This window comes from Ovis aries, chromosome 10 (assembly GCF_016772045.2).
Source record: "Ovis aries strain OAR_USU_Benz2616 breed Rambouillet chromosome 10, ARS-UI_Ramb_v3.0, whole genome shotgun sequence".
Classification (NCBI taxonomy): Eukaryota; Metazoa; Chordata; class Mammalia; order Artiodactyla; family Bovidae; genus Ovis; species Ovis aries.
The window spans coordinates 72,487,341-72,504,643 of NC_056063.1; the positions used below are offsets into that span (position 1 = coordinate 72,487,341).

At 37.6% G+C, this 17,303-nt stretch overlaps 1 protein-coding gene across 3 annotated transcripts in view; it reads right to left on the bottom strand.

The window, feature by feature from the left end:
* The window catches only part of UGGT2 (UDP-glucose glycoprotein glucosyltransferase 2), a 154,613-nt gene that overhangs the window by 18,669 nt on the left and 118,641 nt on the right, over nucleotides 1–17,303 (bottom strand). For 2 of the 3 annotated variants that reach the window (XM_060394596.1, XM_042255013.2), the window contains 5 exons: nucleotides 13,197–13,281; nucleotides 9,032–9,117; nucleotides 7,555–7,671; nucleotides 5,441–5,525; nucleotides 1,007–1,189 (listed from right to left, as the gene is read on the bottom strand). In XM_060394596.1, the coding sequence (XP_060250579.1) occupies nucleotides 1,007–1,189; nucleotides 5,441–5,525; nucleotides 7,555–7,671; nucleotides 9,032–9,117; nucleotides 13,197–13,281 (556 nt within the window). The remainder of the gene's footprint in view (nucleotides 1–1,006; nucleotides 1,190–5,440; nucleotides 5,526–7,554; nucleotides 7,672–9,031; nucleotides 9,118–13,196; nucleotides 13,282–17,303) is intronic. The other variant, XM_004012207.6, reaches the window with a different exon arrangement.

The window sequence follows — 17,303 nt, forward strand, 5'->3', positions numbered from 1 at the left end:
TTCTGAATGGCTTCAATGAAGTAATATTAGCATGTTTGATTCTGTAATAGACTCTAGCCTGCTAGAAAAATATTACTGCATATATAATGGGAAAGAGAAATCAATTTTATGTTAGTATGTTTGAAAATACTTCATTACACTTTTGCCTACTTTCTTAGTTTTTCATTATTCACATTTATCAATTTGGAAAACAATACAAAGATAACAGAATTTAGAATACATAGATATAATATAGAAGTATATCATAAAATAGGATTTGAAAATATACTTTAGTACTAAATAATATACTGACTTGTGCATTTAACTTAAATAACACTTATATTTACATATTATTGCTTTAGAAATTCTGTGTATTTTTAAAGGCTTTAAGAAAAATTCTGTGTATTTTAAAAGTACTTATTCTCATTATTTTTTTTTACCATAATGATTACAAAGGCAAGTAAGGAGGGAAGGTTAAAAATCATAAAAATTTCTGTTGAAAGCTGAGGACCATAATTTTTTTTGGCCAAATTAGGCTTTTTTAAAGTGTCAGAATAATGGGATTTGGTTATTGGTAATTGCCAAGGAATGTTGCTGAAGGGGGAAAAAAGAGAGGTGAGTGTATGTAATTGCTAACTTTTCCAGCAAGAAGAAGCAGTTCACTTTAAACAAATTTCAGCTCATATCCACAGGAATTCATGTAGCTACTTTTATTGTGATGATTTATATAAGTATTTGTTTTATTTTTAAGTACCAAAAAAAAAAAACCAAAAACAACAAACTACCTCAGAGGAAAAATTGCCATGTCTTAAGGAATAACTGTTACTTTTGGCAAAACTTTTGATTTTCCCCTGGAATGCAGATTATCTTTAGAAAAGATACTTTGCTTATATATCAAAATTATGTCTTATGTTTACATAGCATGGCAACAAAGATAGCAATAAACTGCAGCAACATCAAGTGTGTCCTATACTTAGAAGTGTAAAACAGTTAAAGTACTCTTACAAACAATAGTTAATCTTATTACCTGGTCAGCATCAACAAAAATGATTTTGTCCACTGCAAGAGGGAAAAGGACATCAAGGAAAAGAATCTTATAACCCCAAATAATCCGCTGTTTCTCTGTCTGCTGATGAAGCCACCGGGGCCACCTATACTGGACCAGTTCATATTGGAATCCATACTCCTCAGCCATGTGTGGGATCACTTCCTAAAACACACATACAAATCAAAGAATAAGTTTAAGGAACAGAAAGTAGTTTTTGTTTCAGAGAAAAATGTTAACATTTTAAAAGTTAGAGTTTACTACAAATCATTACAAATGAATTGGTAAAATGTCTTAAATGGTTGTCTTCTACAACTTATATCTATTAATAAGAAATATGATGATGCTGACAAATATAAGTATACATGAAAAGTGAAAAAAAGTGTTAGTCACTCAGTTGTGCCTGACTCTTTGAAGCCCCATGGATGTGTAGCCTGCCAGGCTTCTTTGTCCATGGGATTCTCCAGGCAAGAATACTGGAGAGGGTAGCCATTCCCTTCTCCAGGGGATTTTTCTGACCCAGGGATTGAACCTGGGTCTCCTGAGTTTCAGGTAAATTTTTTACTATTTGAGCCACCAGGGAAGCCCTTGAAAGACATTTTAACAATTGGTACACTACATTAATTAGCAGGCTAATTAATTAACTGTTCCTCTAGTTTTACTACTAATGTCTGACCTGAAAAACTTAATGTTAGAAAAGAAAGCCTCTGGATCTTGGAACACCTATGAATCAAACACTTCATGCACATGTCCACATGCTGGTTGACCAGAGAGACAGAAGATGTGAAAGGTGTTAAAACACACACACACACACACAAAATGAGTTGTAAACTGATAAATTATATTCTTAAGTATCTGAGATTTATGACTATTTACTTCAAGGATTAAAAACACAACCTCCAATAAAAACCCTGTACACGAGGTCTAAATGGGCTTCTTTAATTAGCAACACTCCATGTATGCTGTCGCAGTTCTACTAGGAGATGCAAGCTCTGTGCACACAACTCCATTGGGATAGGAAAAGGAAAGCTTGGTCTGGTCTCCCCTGGATTCTGTCCTATGCCTCTCTTTGCTTTGCTGATTTTAATCTGCATCTTTTTGCTGTAAAGAACTATGTAACTCTGAGTGTAACTGCTTTTCTGAGTTCTGTGAGACCTACTGGGTTCTTGAACTTAGGGGTGGTCCTGGATATGTCCAAATTGTGCAAGTCAGCTGTGTAACTTCTGAGTCTTGGTTTTTCCGGGAAGAGCACTTTATGCAGAGCAACTGAATAATGCAGGTAAAGTACTCAGAAATGTACCTGGCAATACCAAGGAATAAAAGCATGGTTGGCTGTTTTTATTTCTGCTTTCACCACTGGTTTATGTCTAGAAAGAGAACTCCTTTAACTGCTGTTGAAACAGACCTTGCCAGGAATCTGATTAATAGGAAGAAACAGGGCAAAAAAGATGTCCTTTTCATTATAGGGGACTGGAATGCAAAAGTAGGAAGTCAAGAAACACCTGGAGTAACAGGCAAATTTGGCCTTGGAATGTGGAATGAAGCAGGGCAAAGACTGATAGAGTTTTGCCAGGAAAATGCACTGGTCATAGCAAACACCCTCTTCCAACAACACAAGAGAAGACTCTACACATGGACATCACCAGATGGTCAACATCGAAACCAGATTGATTATATTCTTTGCAGCCAAAGATGGAGAAGCTCTATACAGTCAACAAAAACAAGACCAGGAGCTGACTGTGGCTTAGATCATGAACTCCTTATTACCAAATTCAGACTTAAATTGAAGAAAGTAGGGAAAACCGCTAGACCATTCAGGTATGACCTAAATCAAATCCCTTATGATAATACAGTAGAAGTGAGAAATAGATTTAAGGGCCTAGATCTGATAGAGTACCTGATGAACTATGGAATGAGGTTTGTGACATTGTACAGGAGACAGGGATCAAGACGATCCCCATGGAAAAGAAATGCAAAAAAGCAAAATGGCTGTCTGGGGAGGCCTTACAAATAGCTGTGAAAAGAAGAGAGGCGAAAAGCAAAGGAGAAAAGGAAAGATATAAGCATCTGAATGCAGAGTTCCAAAGAATAGCAAGAAGAGATAAGAAAGCCTTCTTCAGCTATCAGTGCAAAGAAATAGAGGAAAACAACAGATTGGGAAAGACTAGAGATCTCTTTAAGAAAATTAGAGATACCAAGGGAACATTTCATGCAAAGATGGGCTTGATAAAGGACAGAAATGGTAAGGACCTAACAGAATCAGAAGATATTAAGAAGAGGTGGCAAGAATACATGGAAGAACTGTACAAAAAAGATCTTCATGACCTGGATAATCACGATGGTGTGATCACTCATTTAGAGCCAGACATTCTGGAATGTGAACTCAAGTGGGCCGTAGAAAGCATCACTATGAACAAAGGTGGTGGAGGTGATGGCATTCCAGTTGAGCTATTTCAAATCCTGAAAGATGATGCTGCCAAAGTGCTGCACTCAATATGCAAGCAAATTTGGAAAACTCAGCAGTGGCCACAGGACTGGAAAAGGTCCGTTTTCATTCCAATTCCAAAGAAAGGCAATGCGAAAGAATGCTCAAACTACTGCACAACTGCACTCATCTCACATGCTAGTAAAGTAATGCTCATAATTCTCCAAGCCAGGCTTCAACAGTACATGAACCATGAAATTCCTGATGTTCAAGCTGGTTTTAGAAAAGGCAGAGGAACCAGAGATCAAATTGCCAACATCCGCTGGATCATGGAAGAAGCAAGGGAGCTCCAGAAAAACATCTATTTCTGCTTTATTGACTATGCCAAAGCCTTTGACTGTGTGGGTCACAATAAACTGTGGAAAATTCAGAAAGAGATGGGAATACCAGACCACCTGACCTGCCTCTTGAGAAATCTGTATGCAGGTCAGGAAGCAACAGTTAGAACTGGACATGGAACAGCAGACTGGTTCCAAATAGGAAAAGGAGTATGTCAAGGCTGTATACTGTCACCCTGCTTATTTAGCTTATATGCAGAGTACATCATGAGAAACGCTGGGCTGGAAGAAACACAAGCTGGAATCAAGATTGCTGGGAGAAATATCAATAACCTCAGATATGCAGATGACACCATCCTTATGGCAGAAAGTGAAGAAGAACTAAAAGCCTCTTGATGAAAGTGAAAGTGGAGAGTGAAAAAATTGGCTTAAAGCTCAACATTCAGAAAACGAAGATCATGGCATCTGGTCCCATCACTCCATGGGAAATAGATGGGGAAAGAGTGGAAACAGTGTCAGACTTTATTTTGAGGGGCTCCAAAATCACTGCAGATGGTGACTGCAGCCATGAAATTAAAAGACGCTTACTCTTTGGAAGAAAAGTTATGACCAACCTAGATAGCATATTCAAAAGCAGAGACATTACCTTGCCGACTGAGGTCCGTCTAGTCAAGGCTATGGTTTTTCCAGTAGTCATGTATGGATGTGAGAGTTGGACTGTGAAGAAGGCTGAGCACCAAAGAATTGATGCTTTTGAACTGTGGTGTTGGAGAAGACTCTTGAGGGTCCCTTGGTCTGCAAGGAGGTCCAACCAGTCCATTCTGAGGGAGATCAGCCCTGGGATTTCTTTGGAAGGAATGATGCTAAAGCTGAAACTCCAGTACTTTGGCCACCTCATGCGAGGAGCTGACTCTTTGGAAAAGACTCTGATGCTGGAAGGGATTGGGGGCAGGAGGAGAAGGGGACGACAGAGGATGAGATGGCTGGATGGCATCACTGACTTGATGGATGTGAGTCTGAGTGAACTCCAGGAGTTGGTGATGGACAGGGAGGCCTGGCGTGCTGCTATTCATGGGGTCGCAAAGAGTCAGACACGACTGAGTGACTGAACTGAACTGAACTGAACTGAAGTAAAGGGAAAATACGCTCTAAATATAAAATGCCACAGACACTAACTGTAGTGCCCGCAGGACCACAGCAACCACACACTGCATGCTATACCAGAGCCTTCACTCTTCTCAGCTCTATCAAACTATTTCCTATGGTACAGTTTTCATAAGTTCTGGATACTACTGTTCTTGCCTTTCTTTGTAAAATTATTACAAAAATCTAATTTTTAAAATTAACAAGCTGCACATATTTTTCATTGCCAACTTTTATCATGAAAATCCACTAATCCTAATTTTAAGCTTACTTTAAAATAAACCATGTCCTGTTGTCCTTTTAATCACTGCTTTAAATAAAAGCTGCACAGTATTTTTAAGCCAGATAAAAAATATTGAATACCAAGTTTTAATTGATTATATAATTTGAGTAAATATACATTTCAAAAGACACATTCTGATAAGAGAAATGTTACATAAATGTTGCAATGATATAAATAATTCACTATTGAAATATTAACCACTCTATATAAAAAATTAAGGTACTTACTTTAAATGTTGGTGAGAGATAATTTTTAAGAAACCAGAACTTCACTGGTGTTTTTGTGTTCCGTAAAACAGAAAGCATCATAATTCTGCATAAAACAATAAACTCACATTAATAAATTCACATTAATAGGGTTTTATCCTACTTCTCTTAAGGCATTTAAATAGTTAAAGATATTAACTAGTTTTTCACTATGAATTATGCAGAGATAGAGTGAAGTGTCTTCAAATACTATGGCTGCTCATCAGTATGTAATGTATAATAATATAATATAGGTATATATATAGATACACATACATATGTTTATCTATCTATCTATATATATATATGCCTGATATAGACTAAATTGATTGCTTGTTTGTCCTAGCTGACAAGAGAAAGAAGTCTGAAACAGTTATTTAGTTTAATTAAAGTCTAATCTTGGCTCTGTCATTATCTCAGTCGTGTCCGACTCTTTGCAACCCTATGGACTACAGCCCACCAGGCTCCTCTGTCCATGGGATTTCCTAGGCAAGAATACTGGGGTGGGTTGCCATGCCCTCCTCTAGGGGATCTTCCCCGACCAGGGATTGAACCCGTGCCTCCTGCTCTGCCAGCAGATTCTTTACTGACTGAGCCACCGGGGAAGCCCTGTGTCATTAATAGAAGGTATATAAACCTTGAAGGCTGAACAGCCTGTCTATCTTGATAAATTCACTGGATAAGGCCATGTGTTTTGCTATTCTAGACCTCCGCTTGGAGAAGATACAGATTTATCTAAAGTACCATCTTAAAATGTCAACATCTTCAAATATTTTGGAGGCATTTTCTATGATACTTCTATATATATAGTTAAAAAAATAGCCCTTTGTAGTTTGTAAATATTGCTCCCTCTTCTCAGACTCCTCCTCCTTTTTATAAAACAAGGTATTTCTTTACCAGAAAATTTACTATATATTCTTTTTTTCCTCTCACATCTTACTACAAAATGTGTCCTTAAAGAATATTGACATTTCAAATCAAACTTAAAATTTCACTGTGTTTAGAAAAAACACTTCTCTCACAAACTTAGGTAGGAAAAAAAAAGCAAGGTGCAAAGCAGTATGTACTGTGTTGTTATTTTGGTAAAAGAGTTAAAAAAATATACATTTGAGCTTATCTATACATATCTTTCAGTTTAGTTTAGTTCAGTCGCTCAGTCGTGTCCAACTCTTTGCAACCCCATGAATCACAGCACGCCAGGCCTCCCTGTCCATCACCAACTCCCGGAGTTCACCAAAACTCATGTCCATTGAGTTGGTGATGCCATCCAGCCATCTCATCCTCTGTCACCCCCTTCTCCTCCTGCCCCCAATCCCTCCCAGCATCAGAGTCTTTTCCAATGAATCAACTCTTTGCATGAGGTGGCCAAAGTACTGGAGTTTCAGCTTCAGCATCAGTCCTTCCAAAGAACACCCAGGACTGATCTCCTTTAGGATGGACTGGTTGGACCTCCTTGAAGTCCAAGGGACTCTCAAGAGTCTTCTCCAACACCACAGTTCAAAAGCATCAATTCTTTGGTGCTCAGCCTTCTTCACAGTCCAACTCTCACATCCATACATGACCACTGGAAAAACCATAGCCTTGACTAGACGGACCTTAGTTGGCAAGGTAACATCTCTGCTTTTGAATATGCTATCTAGGTTGGTCATAACTTTTCTTCCAAAGAGTAAGCGTCTTTTAATTTCATGGCTGCAGTCACCATCTGCAGTGATTTTAGAGCCCCCAAAATAAAGTCTGACACTGTTTCCACTGTTTCTCCATCTATTTCCCATGAAGTGATGGGACCGGATGCCATGATCTTCGTTTTCTGAATGTTGAGCTTTAAGCCAACTTTTTCACTCTCCACTTTCACTTTCATCAAGAGGCTTTTAGTTCCTCTTCACTTTCTGCCGTAAGAGTGGTGTCATCTGCATATCTTTGGCAGGTATGAAAATAATAACATTGGTTTCCTGTGAGAAAGTGAATTGGTGATCAAGGGAACAGAAGTGGGAGATTTTTTGCACTGTAATTTCTTTCATTCTTTTAAGCTTTAAAAATTATTTTCAGACCATGTAAGTGTATTCCTTTCCAAAACATTAGATTAAAAAAGTACCTACCTTAAAAAGCGTTCATATAAATGGCCAGAAGCAACTGAAAAAATGTTTAGAACATCTTTTTCCTTATTATCTTCTTGGTTATGCAGGCTCCTTGTGAAACTTGGAACAAAAAAAAAACTACTGATCATTAGTTTCTTAATACACATCTGCACACTTGACATACCTAAATAAAGTACTGAATTCGATAAGAGATAAAAAACAGGAATGCTTTGCACAAAATGATTGGTTAGTACACTGTAAATAAGTACTTACCCTAAAAATTATGATTTAAATGTGACAATTTGAAATTTTATGATTTTTAAAAAATGGACAACACAGAATGCAATTATATTGTAGGTTAATGAGATAATACTTTTGAATCTTTGTTAGTTACAAAAGTTATCTTAAGAGCACAGAATGAGTTGCAGCATGCCATGGCCACATGCAATGTATTGAGGCTTTTATTACGACAGAGGTATTTTTGAAATCTTTTCTCACTGTAAACCCCCAACCAAGAAAAATACAGTTGATTCAGGAAGGGGAAGAAAAAAATCACTTGAAGTTAGGATTAAAACTAAGATATAAAAGTGAAAGCACTCTAACATACATTTATGTATCTGGAAGAGTCACCATCCCCCAAGACTTATCTTCTCTCCAACAAAGCAGTGCTTTGTTTTGGTATCCCTTCTGCACAGTAAGTGGCTACGCCATAGTTTAACAATATCTTTATTCCTTTCTGTCTCTACCTCTGGTTTCAATGGAAGCTCATGAACAGATACTCTTTAAAATGCCCAGATTCTAAACAAGTCTACACAGAACTCATTTCAAAAGGAGTGAGTTTGAGACTTTCTCGATCAGGAACCAGTTCAACAACATACTGGGACAGTAACATCATTCTTCTCATCAAATAAGAAGGCAACTTACAGAAAAAGAGGCCTAAACTGGGCAAGCTCTTTCTTGTAAACATTTGTCTGAAAGTGAAGGCAGCACAGATAACAGAACTATGTGTTGGAGAAAGAGTTTCTGGGCCACATCACCTGAATGCTTAAAGTCAGCTCTGTTCCTAAACTCTTTAGATGTGTGAGCAGATACATTCCTTTTCTGATTAATACAGGTCCCAACCTAACAATATTTCCCGTAATATTTAACATCTCAGCTAACCTGGGCTACTTCCTGCTCTGTGAGAAACACACCCAATCTTTCTGACTTCAGGTAACCAGGTACCTTCTCTCTCTGTCCATCCTTTAGAATGTATCTTAGCCATGCACTCCTCCACAGTTTTTTCTGAGGTTCCTTCTCTCTTCTGGTTTGAATAGCTCTTTATGTTGATCTGTCTCACAGCTCGTTTCCTATCCTGTATAAGTAACATTTATGTATTTGTCTTATCCTTTCTAGAGAAGATCTGTGCTTAACTTAAATGTTTACCGTGTGGAGGGCTTCCACACACTAGACTCTTGATAAGTCTATAGTTAACGTTAAAACATCCATTAGCAACTACCTTTTAATGGAATCCCACATTCCTTTCTTCTTTTCACCTTTATCGGAAAGGATATCCTCCTTGATTTTATCTGGCTTTTTCCGTACCTAGATAGCACAGTAAAGAAAAACTTTAGAATTTTATACCTAGATAGCACGGTAAAGAAAAACCTTAGAATTTTATAGATTTAAATATTATGCTGCATGGATAGAAATATCTTGGGCAGGTGACCCTTGTAAATCTAAGATGTGGTTTAGTCACTAAGTCATGTCTGTCTTTGTGACTCCTTGGACAGTAGTCCACCAGGCTCTTCTGTCCATGGGATCTTCCCCACCCAGGGATCGATCCTGGGTTTCCTGCATTGCAGGTGGATTCTTTATCAACTGAGCCACCAGGGAAGCCCTAAATAGCTACAGTAAATGAAGCCAAAAAAGATCTTAGTACTTGATAGACACAGTCTGGTTTCAACCATCAGTTCAGTCTCGTTTTCAGTTCTTCTGTAATAACCTCCACACTGCTCAATAATGTGCTTACACTTGTACTTACTGATTTATCAACTGTAGATTTCATCTACTGTATATCTGATTCACAGAGTTTAGACATTATTCGTTCTTTGTAACAAAAAGATGAGTAGCTTACTTGTATCACTCTTCACTTCCCCTCTTTGTCTGGAGGTTCTAGTAATACTATCTCTATCATTAGTTTTTCTACTGAGTATTTTTGTAACTTTAAGTAATCCTTAAATCTATATTTTTTATTCCAACAAATTCAACACTTTCTCTTGCACATATCCTATGATATGGATACTAGCATCTCTACCTTTTCCCTTTGTCTCACCTTACATTAGCTAAACCTTTAATTTAGCATTGTAAATATGGATAAAATTTACATTTACCTTGGTCAATATAACTATCTTTTGCATTGTTTATTCTACAACTTGAAAAATCAATAAAATGTACATATTGTGACACTGTAAATACTGCTCAATTGAGTCTCAAAGGTTACTACATTTCTTCCAGTTACAATGGTATGACCACCATACTCTTCATGGCTCACGTGGATTCTGCTTTCTCACATCAGTAGATAAGTTTTTTTTTCTTGGAATTTTATTGTATTTTTCTTGTGGAAAGATATTTCTTATCATATACCTAATATTTTCCAGTTTATTATTCATTGTCTGGAATTCCTATCTTCTTGAAGACATTTTTCTTGGGGCTTAACAATGAACTGCCTCTTTCAAGCATTCTTTGCCTTGGTTTTCACATTAATTTCATCATTTCTTGAAATACCCATTTTCCTTTCTTGTTCTTTATTCTGTTTGTGATGGCAAACACCTTCAAGAACAGATGTGAAAGGTAATTTTTCTAAATCTTCACCCTTCAGAGAATATTTGACTAAAGAATCCCAGGTTCAAAATAATTCTCCTCAAAACACTGAAGTCTTTGTTTTGTTGTCTTGAAAAATAAAACATCAGATGCTACTGTTAGAGTCATTCTAAGGTCATCGAAGTGACTCATCTTTTTTCTTTGGTAGTTTCTAGGCTCTTGTGTGGGCCATTTCTCACTCATTCTGATCTGTGGAGCCCTTGATGTGAATGTGTTTGCCTCTCTTTACCTGTGTGATACTTTCCCACCTCCATTTTCTGTCCTTCCTTCCTGGAATTCCTACTGGTGAGCTACTGGAATTCATGCGCTGACCCTTTATGTTGTTTTATCTTTTCTCTTCCCTTTCCCCCATCCTTTTGTGTAATTTGGAAACACGGAAGGTGAACAGATAGAACTGTTATTAAAAAACAAGTGAAGGACCTAGGTATGGTTAGGCTGTAGAACGTATGCTTCAGGCATGGCATTAGAGCCAATATGGAGAGTGAAAAAATCCAGCTCATCAAAAAGAAAACTTAATAATTTTCAATGGTCAATATTCCTCAAATTTAAAACACCTCAAGTCTCCCAGCAGAAATAATATTTTCCTTTCCTGTTTATAGGGCTAGGATAATACTAGCTGGAATGCTGGTCTTAAAGGGCTTGGGTTAACTTTGTAACTTAAGCAGCTGCTCTGAGTTTATGGGGTTTTCATCTGAAATGATTAGAAGGAAATGTACCAAGGCCAGAATGTAAGTTTCTGCTCCTGAGAAAAGAAGCCAAGGTCAATATAGGAAACACAGTATCAAAGGTGAGTGTAAACAACATGAATACACTGATCAAGGATAAAGAGCAGAGGTGATAAAGAACAGGTTATTATGTGGGATGCAAGGCAAATTTTGATTAATTTGGTAGTTTAAGATCTATGTAGTATATAAGTTAAGGGTTCTGGTTGCCTACTATTATGCTTCAAATAATACCTATACCTCATTCTGTCTTTCATCACCTTCTTGAACTCCACTTAAATGGATTTTTTTTAATACTCAAAAGTATTTTGTAAAGCTTAATTACCTTACCCTTATGGCAGACATATAAGGAGGATTCCATTATTAACTCTGTATTATAGATAAGAAAAATGAGATAGAAAGAGTTTAAGCAATCTGTCCAGCAAGTGAGTGGCAGAGCCAGGTTTAAATGTAACCCTGGTGTCTTAGATTTCACACTCTATTCTCTATGCCTTTTATATACTCTCTGTTGTATATTCCTCTTTTTCCATGTCTCTGTTGCATATGGGATACTTCTTTTGGTCTGTCTTCCAACTCACTATCTCTTGAGGCCTGTTAAAGCCAAAAACTGAATTCTCTTGTCATTGTATTGCTCAGTTTTAGAATTTCTACTTTAAAAAAAATCAGATATGCACTTTTTATAGTTTTTTATTCCCTGCAATTGTTTTCATGCTTGTCTTTTATATCTTTAAACACTGTAGGCATAGTTGTTTCAGTGTCTCTGTCAATAACACTGACATACGGAGCATTTGTATATCTGCTTTCTGTTACTACTGTTTCTGCTGGTTTTGTATATTTGGATATAGTAGTCTTATTCCAGAGATATATGGATATTTCTGTCAGATGCCTGTAAAACCTTATCTATCTAGAACCATTTTAGTACAAATTCAAGGTTCAGGGTTCCCTTGATTGCTTTGTTGTAGTTATTCAAACAATAACACATTGTTGTTGCTAAGTCATATCTGACTCTTTGTAACCCCATGGGCTGCAGTGTGCCAGGCTTCCCTGTCCTTCGCCATTATTTAGATGCTATTAATTTTGGCTAAAAGACTGTGTGGTATGCTTTACTATGGTTCATCCTTCCCCTGAAGCTATAGCCAGCTTATACCATAGGGCATCTTCTAATAGATTACCCACTTTGTAAGGGTCAAGGGTTTCAATTTCTGTTCCTATCACCTTGCAAATTAAATCACAGCGATAGTTCAAGTGAACCAGAATGGACAAATGTTCGAGGGCAACAGCAGCTTTCTTGGGTTATAAGAAGCTTCTGTGCTTGCTCATTTCACTAGGCTTTCATTTTCTGTTTAATTTTGGTTTTGTATTTCCTTGTTAACATTACTGTCAGCTCCTCATTGCTTTTAAAATGTTAATAAATATTTCACCCAACAATTTTTTGTTTTTTACTGATTTCAAGTATTAAGTAGGTGGGTTCATCCAAAAGAACTAATGCTGCCATCATTAAAAATTTTGCTGGTTTTTGTTTCTGTAAAGGAAAGAAAAATCACTTTGTTTTTCCTGTTGAAATGGATAGCTTTTCAACATGTATTCCTAATCTCATCTCCAAAGCCTAATTTATAATATCATGCTCACTTGCTTCAGTTATATCTGACTCTTTGTGACCCCATGGACTGTAGCCCGCCAGGCTCCTCTGTTTGTGGGATACAACAGGAAAGAATACTGGAGTGGGTTGCCATGCCCTCCTCCAGGGGATCTTCCTGACACAAGGATTGAACCCACGTCTCCTGCATCTCAGGCAGATTCTTTACTGCTAAGGCACCAGTGAAGCACAGTTTATAACATTATTTGGCTGCAAATATAGTAGATACATCATAACTTAAAAAATTCTTTTCTTCTATGTTTAAGTGTGCTGCTTTCCCTTCGTGATTCAATTCTCTTCCTCCTTCCATTGCCAGAATTTCAATATGACATTTTAGGTAGTAAAACTGTGAAATTATTTGTAAAATAAAAATTAATTGAGAACAAAAAAGATAATTCTTAATATTATGAACAAAGTCTATGAAGTGTTTTGGCCTCACACACTTGTACTTCCAGTATTTTGCTTTTGAAGCTGTTTAAAACAACGACGACATCTCCTAGGTCTGGTGGAGAGTCAGTTCCTTCATGCCTAGAAGCACAAAAACATGTAAATGTTTATGCCCAATTTAAGAAAAGACATACAATTATAATCATATAAATCACAGAATAAATTCATTCTGAAATAATCATAAGTATAATCTTATTGGTGCATATGTAATATTTACTGTTTGTATAGTCAATTAAGGTATGCTGCAATACACTATAATTTTCAAAATTACCCAATTTTAACTTAATATACACAAATAACTCACTAAATTTGATATCGCCTAACTCAGAAAAGTAGATTATAGCTTATCTTTAATACTGTATATTAAGATTATCACAAAAGTAATCTTTCACATATTACAATGACAATTAAAATATGAAATATTTTCTAGACTTTCAGTTGTTTGTAAAGCGTAACAAAAGGAATTGCACACAACTATTTTACAGTATCAATTAGTCATTTTCAAATACCAAAATTTGAAGCACATTGTTAAACTTATAAGACTGAAAATAAGTCTCTCATGTCCATCTGCATCACTTGAAGATATTTTATATTACACATTATACATTTCACTGTCAGTTTTCAACACTGCATAAGTCAATCAAATATGACAACTTTGCTCAAAAAATTTTTATAGTATTTTCACTATGAACTGAAAAATGCTACTGTAAAAAACATTTACAATAAAACTGAATTTTTTCACAGAGGGAAAACAACAGATGTCAAATTAGTAGATACTTTGCATTCAGTCAGATTTATAACACATGCTTGAAGATTTTTCTAAAATGAAAACCTGGGGATTCTAGGGCTACGCTGACTATCATATGCCTTTGACTCTTACTCCCAGTTCCTCTGATGAGGTGCCCAAACAACAGTAGGAGGCACAGCCCCCTGCCCGGGATTATAATGCCTAGGGAAAAAAAAAAAGTATTCCAACTTCAGTTCAGTTCAGTCGCTCAGTCATGTCTGACTCTTTGCGATCCCATGAATCGCAGCACGCCAGGCCTCCCTGTCCATCACCAACTCCCGGAGTTCACTCAGACTCATGTCCATCGAGTCAGTGATGCCATCCAGCCAACTCATCCTCTGTCATCCCCTTCTCCTCCTGCCCCCAATTCCTCCCAGCATCAAAGTCTTTTCCAATGAATCAACTCTTTGCATGAGGTGGCCAAAGTACTGGAGCTTCAGCTTGAGCATCATTCCTTCCAAAGAAATCCCAGGGTTCATCTCCTTCAGAATGGACTGGTTGGATCTCCTTGCAGTCCAAGGGACTCTCAAGAGTCTTCTCCAAAACCACAGTTCAAAAGCATCAATTCTTTGGCGCTCAGCCTTCTTCACAGTCCAACTCTCACATCCATACATGACTACTGGAAAAACCATAGCCTTGACTAGATGGACCTTAGTCCGCAAAGTAATGTCTCTGCTTTTGAATATGCTGTCTAGGTTGGTCATAACTTTTCTTCCAAGGAGTAAGCGTCTTTTAATTTCATGGCTGCAGTCACCATCTGCAGTGATTTTGGAGCCCAGAAAAATAAAATCTGACACTGTTTCCACTGTTTCTCCATCTATTTCCCATGGAGTGATGGGACCAGATACCATGATCTTCATTTTCTGAATGTTGAGCTTTAAGCCAACTTTTTCACTCTCCACTTTTACTTTCATCAAGAGGCTTTTTAGGTCTTCTTCACTTTCTGCCATAAGGGTGGTGTCATATGCATATCTGAGGTTATTGATATTTCTCCCGGCAATCTTGATTCCACCTTGTGTTTCTTCCAGTCCAGCATTTCTCATGATGTGCTCTGCATATAAGTTGATAAGCAGGGTGACAATATACAGCCTTGACATACTCCTTTTCCTATTTGGAACCAGTCTGTTGTTCCATGTCCAGTTCTAACTGTTGCTCCCTGACCTGCATAGAGATTTCTCAAGAGGCAGGTCAGGTGGTCTGTATTCCCATCTCTTTCAGAATTTTCCACAGTTTATTGTGACCCACACAGTCAAAGGCTTTGGCATAGTCAATAAAGCAGAAATAGATGTTTTTCTGGAACTCTCTTGCTTTTTCCCTGATCCAGCGGATGTTGGCAATTTGATCTCTGGTTCCTCTGCCTTTTCTAAAACCAGCTTGAACATCAGGGAGTTCACTGTTCATGTATTGCTGAAGCCTGGCTTGGAGAATTTTGAGCATTACTTTACTAGCGTGTGAGATGAGTACAACTGTGCGGTAGTTTGAGCATTCTTATGAAGTAGAAGTAGTCAAAGCCACAGTGAGCTATCACCTCATTCCTGTCAGAATGGCTATCACAAAAAAAAAAGAACACAAGTAACAAATGTTGGCAAGGATATGGAGAAAAGGGAACCTTCCAACGCTGTTGGTGGGATTGTAAACTGGTACAGTCACTATGGACAACAGTATGGAGATTTCTCAAAAAACTAAAAACAGAACTACCATATGACCCAGCAATTGCAGTCCTGGGTATATACCCGAAAGAAACAAAAACACTAACTTGAAAAGACAGATGTTCACCCCATTGTTCACAGCAATATTACTTATAATTGCCAAGACATGGAAACAACCTAAATATCCCTCAACAGATGAACGGATAAAGAAGCCATGGGAGTGGAGGTGGGCTGTGTGTGCCTGTGCAGCCATTTAATCATTAAAAAAGAATGAAAAATGCATTTGCAGCAACACAAATGGACTTGGAGGGCATTATGTTAAGTGAGATAAGCCAGACAGAGAAAGACAAACACTGAATGATATCACTTATTTGAGACATCTAAAAAATACAACAAACTAGGGAATAAAACACAAAAGCAGCAGACTGGCTGATACAGAGAACAAAGCAGTGGTTAACAGTGGGGCGAGGGAAGGAGGGCAGAGCACTAGAGGAATAGGGAAAAAAGTGTTATTATGGACTTACATGAAATTATGTGTGTGAAACTTCTGAAAACTGTAACGCACTCGAGAATTTAAAGAATCTTTCCATTCAATTAAAAAAAAAGCACTAAAAAAGAACTGAGCATTCTCAGCTTTGTGTACTTAAATTATTAAGCATGTTTGCTGAATGACACCATGTTCTAGGCACTATAAGGAAAAGGGGAAAAGCAATGAAAAAAAGGCACAATAACCCCTACTCCTATATTATCCTTGTTGAGCATACTGCCTATTATAATAATAGGTGCTCAATGAATACTTGCTGAAATAAATGAAAAATTAAAGATATTAAGCCTAGAGAAGGAAATGGCAACCCACTCCAGTATTCTTACCCGGAGAATCCTATGGACAGAGGAGCCTGGTGAGCTACAGTCCATGGGGTCACAAGAGTCGGACACGACTTAGCAACTAAACCTCCTCCTACAGATATTAAGAGGTATAAAAAAGTTTACTAGGTGTTGGCAACCCTTTCATGGATTAGAATGTTGTTGTGGAGAAGGGGCTTGCATAACTCAGTGAAGCTATGAGCCATTCCCAGGAGGGTCACTTGAGACAGTCCCATCACTTCATGGCAAACAAAAGGAGAAAAAGTGGAAACAATGGCAGGTTTTGTTTTCTTGGGCTTCAAAATCATTGCAGATGGTGACTGCAGCCATGAAATTAAAAGATGCTTGCTCCTTGGAAGGAAAGCTATGACAAACCTAGACAGTGAATTAAAAAGCAGAGACATCTCTTTGCCAATAAAGATCTGTATAGTCAAAGCTACAGTTTTTACAGCAGTCAAGTACAGATGTGAGAGTTGGACCATAAAGAAAGCTGAGCGCTGAAGAATTGATGCTTCTGAACTGTGGTGTTGGAGGAGACTCTTCAGAGTCCCTTGCACTGCAAGGAGATCCAACCAGTCAGTCTTAAAGGAAATCAACCATGAATATTCACTGCAAGGACTGACACTGGAGCTGAAACTCCAATACTTTGGCCACCTGATGCAAAGAGCCGACTCATTAGAAAAAACCCTAATGTTGGGAAAGAGTAAAGGCAAAAGGAGAAGGGGACAGCAGAGGCTGAGATGGTAAGCTAGCGTCACTAACTCAAGGACATGAATTTGAGCAAATTCTGGGATATAGTGGAG